Raw genomic sequence first — 10,827 nt, forward strand, 5'->3', positions numbered from 1 at the left:
ACGTGATTGGAGGGGCTTGAATCCTTACGGATGCAAGTCCCTCCAAGCTGGGGCCTACCCGCCGCCGTGCTGCCGCCCGCCGCGACGAACGGAGGAGGTACAACCCCCTTCACACGGCCTCATCCTTGAAAGTTTTCTTAAGCGCATGATACATCAGAATCAGGCCGACTATATCTACCAATTGTTGCTACTGTATGAATGGTACCAGCTGGAAGTGATGTTACAACATGACATCACTTCCTGTTTTATGTTACAGATAATGCACACATTTCATTCTCATCTTCTGTAATTCTAGGTAATTTATTTTAAGTTGATTTGGCTGCACTTTATGGACACATTGCATTTCATGTGTTTTCCAAAGTGTGATAAGTCCTTGCAATAGATTTTTTTTTCCCACAAGGGGGCATTTTGGCAGCATCACAGTACATGTGCCAGATGAATGAAAAATATGCAGCTCATGTTATTTAAATGACCATGTTCACATTTTGACTTACATTAATTAATATGCAGTATTTCTGACCACAAATTCAGAACTGTTGTGAAATCTAAATACAGATGTGATATCTTACATCTTTGCTCCGTGTGCTACAAGTCGCGTTACACACAATGCATGGATGCCATGTGACTCTGTAGCGCCAAGCGTTTTTTGTTGCATTTTTTTACAGCAAAAATGCGTCTTAGTCGCAAAGTAATGCAATAGGACACACAAGCAGTTTCTGCTGATTAAAATGATATGCAACATGCCTATAGTCTGTGTGTTAAGATCAGTTGCAGAGCGCTTGTTATTATGTAGCTAGTGAATGTGCTTTGTAACCAAATTTGGACACTGTGTTTATTGAATGGTTAAATTGTATGTGTTTTGTAGTGCAATACCTAAAAGGAAAAACATAAATATTAATATTTACAGCCCTTTGACTCAAATTGTGGCGGTCTTCAGGTGTTTAAGGGTTCCACAATTGTGCTGTGACTGAGGGTGTGCTTACGGTTGGAGTTTGCTTTGTGCTATCTTTCCCTATACTACCAACCTTTCCCGTAGTTTCTTCCTCTGGCTGGTCCCCCACTTTGGCCGTGGCTCCTATGCGCTATGCAGCACGGTGTATGAATTGGAGTCCCGGTGTGGCTGCAGCTTCTGTACGCTGTGCAGCGCAAGATGGGAATTAGAGTCCCAATCACCGGAATGGCCGTCAGCAGGATACAAAGAATCTGCTGTGGCAATCAGCCGGGTTTGGAGGCAGAGTCAAGAGAGAGCTTCACCGAGCCAGCTCAATTGCAAGGGTCTGGGAGGAGCTATGCACTGGAGTTCCCTACCTGCAGCCAGTGCCAGCTCCCTGGAGATACGAGGAGGCAGCTGCCGTGTATTCTGTGTGTAACTGTGACTGTATTTGCATACAAAATGCTATGATACAGTGTTTTCTTGGAAAACACTGCAATGTGGCATTTCAGATGCATATGCAGCCGCAATTACACACAGAATATAGGCATACTGAATATAGACATGCTGCATGTGTTTTTGTTTTAAAAGATTGAAAGTCGCCTCCACTCTAATGGCAGATGCTGGTAATTTCTCTTTTTTAAAGTGTTTGAATAATTTATTATTCAGAGCATCTGTCATTCAATGTAAAGTGCGGTTCACACCATAACCAGGGATGTTAAGAGGGGGTGTGTGTGGGGGTACTCTTCACATCAGCCCAAGCTTGTTGGAGGGGCCCGACACTGGCCTGGGTCATTTCCACATCAGGCAGGGAGAGTGAGGAGATTGCCGATGATCTGCGGCAGTAGCCAGCCCAGCACACAGCAGTGTGTGTGAATGGTTCAGTGAGCTGAGCTGCTGCAGTCTCCTTTCTCCCATTGTATAATGTCCCAGTTGCCGCTGTACTGCTACACAATGACCAGCATTAGTGGGCAGGTAGGGAGTGTTACAGGTGGTGGTAGGGGGTGATTGCACTGTGTACACCCTCACCCACCTTGTAAATGCCCCTGGCTGAGGTGTGTGCAGCACCCCCAACTATAGCAAACGGGTTTGCTTTGTGGCCACTACTCTTGATGACCCTGACCTCGACCTCACATATTGATGATAATCATTCATTAGCATTTGGTTAGCCATGATATTTTAAGTAAAACTTAATAGTTTTGTGTATAACATTAACATTTATGAGCCCATTTATCATTTTATATTTGTGGCTATTTCCCTGAAAACACCCACTTCGGGGGTTAGCCGCAAGTATTACACATCCCCCGAATGTATGAAGGAGGGACCTCAGTAAATATCTGATACCTGCTGCGATCCCTCCATTGCCACCCACAGGTTTCTATGGGGCATGTGATGCTGCCCGATTTACCAGTATCCAGAATGTGAAGCATTCCTGATATTGGGCCTTGCAGCTACTGCAATCTGGAGATGGCAGTAATCAATTGTACCCTATGGGCTACACATCGCATAGCTGGCTGGGCAGAGGGTTCCCTCCCCAGAAGTGGCTATTGTGCAGCCTGGCTGTCGTCACATGCACAGGCCCCCTGGCAGCTCACTGAGCACATTGCTGGGAAAGGCTCCTTTGGTGATAGGATTGCATATTGCAATGCGATACTGGGCACTAATGCCATGCCCAGATTACATTGAAATTGCGATCATTGATCATTGGGCCCCTATGCATGGGTTATGTGAGTGTAGCACAATTGTACAGTGTTAGCATACAGCATACTGAACACATCAATATATGCTGTACCAGTAATACAACTTTTCCACGGACATGACCTTGTGGTACAGTATCTGTCAATATCATTGTGTCTGCACTATTGTGAGAACAAATGTGAATATGTAACTTGATCCCTCTTCAGAATCTGTCTAGATTGAACCACAGCTCTGTTTGTTATTATAAGGGAATAATACCTAGAACATGTTATGATAAACATTGCAGGCAGCATTCCCAGTGATGATAAAATGTCTTCTTATTTTTCAGGCACACGTCCTACCTGTGCTCTTCTCGGACTTGTTCTCTTTCTGCTCGCAAAAATGCAATTATTTTAATATCCCAGCACAACAATGGCTTTGCATGATAGGCATTACATTGATATAATCTCTTTTGTCCTACAGTATATAAAATAGAATATTTGGTATATTTCTGCGATACACATTATTGGTCTTGGAACGGATGTGTATAACATTTATTATCACAGGCTACATTGCTAGTGGGAGGGAAGTATCTTATCACCAGTGTTCTGTGTAAGCTGGGAAATCCAGAAATTGGTAAAAGATCAATTAAATAAAGAATCACACTGAAGGTCCTTCACAATATTTGCCTAGTATGTTATTTTTAACACCATCATTTTCAGATCACTCACCTGGGTGCCGAGAGGAAGGGGGAGTTGATACTAATTAGCTAGGCCTGGGCTGCTGGAAGGGCCCAGCTGGAGCACAGGTCCACTCCCCATCCACCGAGTATACGTACACTTATGGCCGGCGCCATCTTCCAAGTGATTTCTTCGGGAAGATGGCTGCTTTACATTGAAAGCAAAAACTCTAGCACTGTGCCAAAGTCATTGCCCTTTTACCATCCCCGTCATTGCCATTGAAAGCGGGTACCCCCTCCTCCGTGCCCCCCCTTCCCTGGGTTAGAATGGTGCCCCCTGTGGAGCGTGCAATCCTGCATTTTTTTATGTTTTTGAATGAAATTATTTAGGGGCACTGACACGCCCACTTTTTAGCCCATGCCCCATTCTATTACCAGGGCCCAGCATGGCTCTCTATGCCCCTGCACCTGGGAATAGCATACGTGCCTAATTTTCCAGACTGTCCAGACACCAGAATTTTTGTATCTTCCCCAGGACTCCCAGTAGCATATCCCCCCTGGATCCAGTGAAGTGGGCGGGATGGAGATGTGATGATTCAATTTGCGGTGAATCATGTCACTAAGCCCTGCTGCCTGGTGCAGAATCATTCCATTTTGCTGCCGGGTCATGATGATGTAAGTCGCGTCATCATGCCCTCCACACCCATACCCTGGTCCTCCTCTTCCAAGATCTCCTGGAGGAGATCCTCAAAATGAACTATGTATGGGGAATAGATCCTTTAATGCCTACTTTATTCTAACATTGTACATTAGAGATTAACACTCCTTAATTTATATTACGCGTTCTATGTATCTCTATTTTAAAACCCCTCAGTTGGAGTACAGGTTATTCATACCACTGAATATTCTTCATACAGTACTGCAAGACTTACTGCTACAGCTTTTAGGCCACCTGAAGCTATTGTTTTGTTTGCTTACCATTGAGTTAAAGAAGTTGTGCACTTGGTTATAAATAGTGGATCAGCCTATAGGAACCCAAAAATTGCCTGGATTGGAGAGCCTGATTGTATAAAGAACTCAGTCCAACTATAGTGGCTCAACATAGTAGTATTTTTAAAATGATCATTGTATCTTTACATCATACTGTATCTGTAATAAAGCTGATGTTTGTCAAATTACTGTCTTTTTGTATTATTATTATTATTATTATGACGACAGCCAGAAATAACCTCTTCAGGAGATTCTATGAATTCCAGATGCAATTTTCTGGTTTTGTGTCTCAACAAGTATAGAAAATACAGTGGGAAAGTTTGAATTTTTAAGCTAATCAACATCTACTGAGAAGGTCACACAAAATGGAGTTTGAAGCCGTAGAAGGTGGACCACACAGTCTGAAGACATCTGCCAAACTGCACTAACCCAAACTACACAATGGGTAAATGTAATAGCCTGTGAACTGCAAGCATCAGCTGGTTCCTGGCGAGCCTGCCCGATGTTTTAAAGTAGCATTCATTTAAAAAGCAAAACCTACAGTACATACTCCAATATTACTTCACAGAATATAAAGGGCATCCTTCTCAGGGTTTTTATGCTTAAAGAAGCTCATAGGCTTCTATAGCCAGCTCCATCTATAGTTGGTGTTGCCTATAGGGTACAAGCAGTAGCGGCTCTTGCCGGCGGCAAACAGGATTTTTGTCCCTTCCCAATGGTGCCGTGCGGTGCGCCTGACGTCATTGCGCACCGCACAGCATTGTGGGAGCGGCGTCAGACGCTAGAGGTCATAATTGACCTCTAGTGTCTGTGTGCAGTGCTATGGAAAAGACATCATGACGTCTCTCCCATAGATCTGAGGAGCGGCAGCCGGAGACGGAGGACAGCAGCAGAGGTCTAGGAGCGGGGCTGGTGAGTATTTTTTTTTTTAAGCGCAGCTACCTGGGGCACAAATACTGAGGGCACAGCAACAGGGGGCACAACTACTGAGGGCACAGCAACAGGGAGCAAAACTACAGGGGCACAACTACTGAGGGCACAGCAGCAGGGGGCACACCTACTGAGCGCACAGCAACACGGGGCACAGCAACGGGGTACATCTACTGAGGGCACAGAAATGGGGCACAACTACTGAGGGCACATCAACAGGGGGCAAAACTACAGGGGCACAACTACTGAGGGCACAGCAACAGGGGGCACAACTACAAGGGCACAACTACTGAGGGCACAGCAACAGGGGGCAAAACTACAAGGTCACAACTACTGAGGGCACAGCAATAGGGGGCACATCTACTGAGGGCACAGCAACAGGGGGCAAAATTACAGGGTCACAGCAACAGAGGGCAAAAAACTGAGGGCACAGCAACAGGGGGCAAAACTACATGGGCACAACTACTGAGGGCACAGCAACAGGGGGCAAAACTACAGGGGCACAACTACTGAGGGCACAGCAACGGGGCACAACTACTGAGGGCACGGCAACAGTGGGCAAAACTACAGGGGCACAACTACGGACAGCACAGCAACAGGGGGGCACAACTGCTGAGATCACAGCAACAGAGGGCACAACTACTGAGGGCACAGCAACAGGGGGCAAAACTACAGGGGCACAACTACTGATGGCACAGCAACAGGGGGCACAACTGCTGAGATCACAGCAACAGGGTGCAAACTACTGAGGGCACAGCAACAGGGGGCAAAACTACAAGGGCATGACTACTGAGGGCACTGCAACAGGGGGCAAAAAACTGAGGGCACAGCAACAGTGGACAAAACTACAGGGGCACAACTACTTACGGCACTGCAACAGGGGGCACAACTGCTGAGATCACAGCAACAGGGGGCACAACTATTGAGGGCACAGCAACATGGGGCAAAACTACTGAGGGCACAGCAACAGGGGGAAAAACTACAGAGGGCAAAACTACAGGGGGCACAGCAACAGGTGGCAAAACTACAGGGGCACAACTACAGAGGGCACAGCTACAGGGGGCAAAACTGGAGGCACAGCTACAGGGGGCATAACTTTACTGGGGGCACAACTACAGGGGGCATAACTGTGGCCATGCCCCTTCCCTAAGAAACCCCTATTTTTTGGAAGCGCGCCTGAGGCGCGCAGTAACCATGTTTTACCTATCGGGAAGGGCGCCAAAGGAAACTTTCGCCCTGGGCGCCACAAGGTCTAGAACTGGCCCTGGGTACAAGCTCCTTGATACATATGTGGATTGCGGCAATCCTCTGCAAAATTATATTTTTGGGAGGTTTGACTGCATTTTACATTTAGTACATCCTGCCCTGTGTGTCTGTATATTTTGTGCAGAGATTAAAGATGACCATGTACTGTAAATAAAGATTATGTTTTGTAGACAATCATACATTTTGTTTTTCTAGCATAGTAATGATTGGCAACTATTTAGTATAATACATTGGAAGTTGGAGGGAACGTTTTCAATATAAATATGAATTACTTGCAGTTCAGTTGTCCAAGTATTGTACTTTTTTTGGAGTTGCTCTAACACTGTATGTTTATAGTATTATGGAACTACTCTGTTCTGGCCAGGTCATCACTTTAAGCTGTAGGGAAACTTAGGCCACACGACTTCCGGTTTGCGGTCCAACAGCCAGAAGTCGTTATTATCTACGTGCAGTAAACGCTCTGAGAGACAGAACCACTGGGTAAACACAGGGCAATGGCGGTTTCCATTCCTTATGTAATATCCTTGCACCAAGGACTTATTTGGAGGCATGGGGACTGAGATACAGCTTTTAATATATATAGTAACTTATTTTTAATATGTAATATATGCACAGTGGTAAAATTTATGTAATAAATGTGATTATCTGTTACTGTATATGTTGTGCTAAGTACTATTTTTATGTAGGTGTACCAACCATAATTTGAGTACTACTAAGTGGGGGGATATTTTAGATCCACCCATTGTCAGGAAGGACCCCAAGTACACCATTAGGGTGGACTGTGGTCAGAAATGCGTTAGTGGTACAGGAGTGCCCTTTGAAGAATTTACATTTCTTTTAACACCTCTATGGACATTACTGCCCCACTCAGACCGGGCAAGAGGGAGTAGGCCTGTTGTGGAGTGACATAGGCTATGAATTATCTTGCTATCATGTTAATGGCTAGTTAGAACACAAATAAAGCAAAAAAAGTGTGAGGACATCTTGTGGCCAAATAGTAGAAAGCACCCACCACACATATACACACAACAGACACACATATATAAATATGCCACACACATCTATTGTATCTACAGTTGTGTCCTCATATACACTTGCCCGCAATGCGTACTCATGGTCAAAAGTTTGACATATAAAAGGTAGACAGTACAAATTGTTGACTGGTTTCAAAGGTCCAAGAGGAACCACAAAACTGTGGAATTACTCTCTTCCTGGGGCACTCGGGTATATGTAAACTTATGTGCTAACCATAATGTGTCAAACAAATAAAGATAATACTTAACTTTTATTATAATATGCTAATTAAAAAGGGAGTAGCAACTCCTGGTTTATTAAAAGGTGAAATATGACAGACAAACTATAGACATAAAAATACAATAAATAAAAAATGTACTGGTATTGTATACTGGTTTCTGGCCTCAGCCTCTACCCACTTGATTATTAGCAGAAAATTCTGTTTCTATTCTTATATGAGAAGATAAAGAATAGGCAGGGTCTCGTGGTTTGGTTCTGGGTTCTGCTTCCCCCCGTATCTTGCCATGCATCGAATACGGGGTGAGAGACCCTTATTAATACCAACCCATGTAATTAAAGAGTGGCAAAGGGATGTATAATGGGGTGCCAGTCTGTGAAGCATCTATTGCTGATGACAAATGACAGCGCAGCAATTATGATTCCCTGATCAGCACTCGCTCACCCCTATGCCTGAAATAAGGTAAAGAGAGGTGTCTTTTATATAAAGGTATATACTATTCCTGAGTTCTAATATACATTAGAACTGGATAATCTACAATGAGAGAGATTCCTCTTATATTGTACTCTCTCTTTAACTAATTCATGATAAAATTGCCAAAAAGGGGGGAGGGGGTTTGAGTATACCACCCTACCAAAAATAACACCAATTCTTTAACTGGTATGTAAGAAATAATCGCTAAGTGGTGCTTGATAATTACAACTTAATTCCTAATGAAGGAATTGATAGAGCCTGAGATGCTGGTATACAGTATTAAATCTATATATCATGAAATCAGTTGAAACAATAGAATAGACAAGGCCTTAAGATTCAAACTGGGGTTTTGCTGCCACACATGTGCTATGCATTATATGCGTGGTGAGAGACACCAGAGCTCACCAGCCTCTAGAAATATAGACAGTGCCAGGGTCCACGGGTTTCCCTGTTCGTTTCTGCTTTTAGCTGATGAATAAATCAGTGCAGCCAATGAGAGAACGGATGGTAAACCCAAACCCTGGTGTGAAATATCAATGAGATGTTATTCCATATAACCTATTTCTGCACCCCAATCACTGATACTCTGAAAGGATTTAATCAGATAATGTCACTTTTAGAGCTTCACTCCAAAATTTCTATGTTTAGCATTAAGTACATTTATAGATAGAAGGGTATTGCTCAAATAACAGCTCCTCAGTATCATATTCAGTAGTGCTCATAGCCATACAGTAAACATAATTTCTGAATAATATAACATGAAAGTTCTGAGCATAACCGTCAGTGAGCATTACTTCTTTTCAATATTAACATAGCAGGCTCAAAAAGTCAAGACATATTAGTACACACTTAGAAAAGCATTACTCTTGAATAATCATACCAGTATAAATTTCCAAAAACATACAATATAAGAATGTTACCAGTACATAGCGGGCGGCCCGCCGTGCGCAATCAGTGGGCTGCCTGGGGGTGCTCCTTCCTAACGTACGTTTCGCCGGGATGGCTTGCTAACAGGAGGAACAGCTCACTGGTCGACATAACAATGGTCGAGACAAGTTTAAACATTTTTTTTCACTTTTTCATACTTCACCATCCATGTGGAATACAGTTGGGAATAGTAAACTGTGTCAAGCGCAGCGAGGCACCTTGAATCAGTACAATGATCAGAATGGGCAGCAGTGGAATAGTCTCGCTTATTTAAATATGGAGCAGGGACGATACAAAGTATCCTCCTGAGGAAGCCGCTGACCTAAAGAGGTGGAGAACTGCGTAAAGGGTTACTGGTCAGACCGAGCGAACATTGTCGAGGAAGCTGTCTGCACAAGGCGCTCTAGTGGGATGAGGTCTGTCACCATTGAGATAAACACAGCAATGAATCGGTGAGATAGCTATTGGACTGCTGAATAAAAACTCATACATTTTGAGCATAGAAAAAGAAGATTGAGCGACTCTAATGCCATAGATTTTTATTATTTGGAATGAGGATCTATCCTCTGCCACCTCTTTTGTCACTTCTCTGAATTGTAATTCTCATAATCTATCCTTCACTTTCAAGTATAGCAGGAGAGTTGTGGACAATTTGGATGTGACCCTTGAGGCCAGTCATAATAGAATTGTGACATCTACAGTAATTACATCAAGGCTGTTAATACCAATTTTTATTTACATTGTAGTAGTACCCATTATGTCCTCTGGAAATGAAGTATTCCTAAGGGTCAGCTTATGCGCATAAGATGCAATTGCACAAATCTAGAAACCTTTTCATTATAGGCAATGGGTCTAAAGGGTTCCTTTAAACAAGTGGTTATTCAAAGGTCTTGCTGGGACAGGCACTTCTTGAGGTTTCCGCTATGGACAGAGAGATTTTTTTGCAGAACTGACAACCCAATAATAAATAAAATCACGTGGGAAATGAGGGTGGTATTCATGTGACCGGCGGTCACATGACCTCCCCAAAATCCCGCCCCCTCACTATCCCGGCGGTTGGCATGCCGACCAACAGGGACTATTTCCACTCGTTTGTGTCCATGACACCCATAGAGTGTGAATAGAACCCGTGTCGCCACCGAGCCCGTACCTGTGGGTGTAGTATCCACTGTGTGGGACGTACAACGAGGTCATTAAGAACCCACTTCATGGAACGCAGCAGAAATACATTGAATAAAAGCATAAAACACAGTGGAGGTGATTCAGAGATGGACACAGATCTTGCTTCCTGCAGCAAGATCTGCGTCGATCTCCTCACATGCTGGGGCCACACAAAGCATGCCCCCAAGCATGTCTGTGGTGCGCCATCATGATTTAATTGCGGACGCATCGATTAGAAGTTGAACCCTGTCATAGGTAGGCATCCCCCCTTCCAGTGCTGAAATGCCACCCCCCAAACATCCACCGTGTCAATAACCTTGTGGCTCGTGCGCAGATCACATGGACGTGGCTGCTGTATACAGACGTGCTACTGCGTCCATCTCTGAATCAGCCCCAGTGTCTCAAGACACTTTGGGGGGTATTCAATTGTTTCAAAAGTCAGTTGGGTGTCTGTTTTTTCCTATCTAATAGACAGGAGAAAACAGTCACCCAACCGATTTTTCAAACAATTGAATATCCCCCTTTAACTTTAAACATAAT

General features: G+C 44.0%; 1 protein-coding gene across 1 annotated transcript in view; it reads left to right on the forward strand.

The window, feature by feature from the left end:
- Positions 1 to 4,426, forward strand: part of LOC134943684 (pancreatic secretory granule membrane major glycoprotein GP2-like) — a 124,576-nt gene extending 120,150 nt beyond the window's left edge. The window contains exon 16 of the mRNA XM_063932393.1: positions 2,958 to 4,426. Within this exon, the coding sequence (XP_063788463.1) occupies positions 2,958 to 3,025 (68 nt within the window). The 3' untranslated portion in view covers positions 3,026 to 4,426. The remainder of the gene's footprint in view (positions 1 to 2,957) is intronic.
- The last annotated feature ends 6,401 nt before the right edge of the window (positions 4,427 to 10,827 follow it).

Source organism: Pseudophryne corroboree, chromosome 7, assembly GCF_028390025.1.
Source record: "Pseudophryne corroboree isolate aPseCor3 chromosome 7, aPseCor3.hap2, whole genome shotgun sequence".
Taxonomy (NCBI): Eukaryota; Metazoa; Chordata; class Amphibia; order Anura; family Myobatrachidae; genus Pseudophryne; species Pseudophryne corroboree.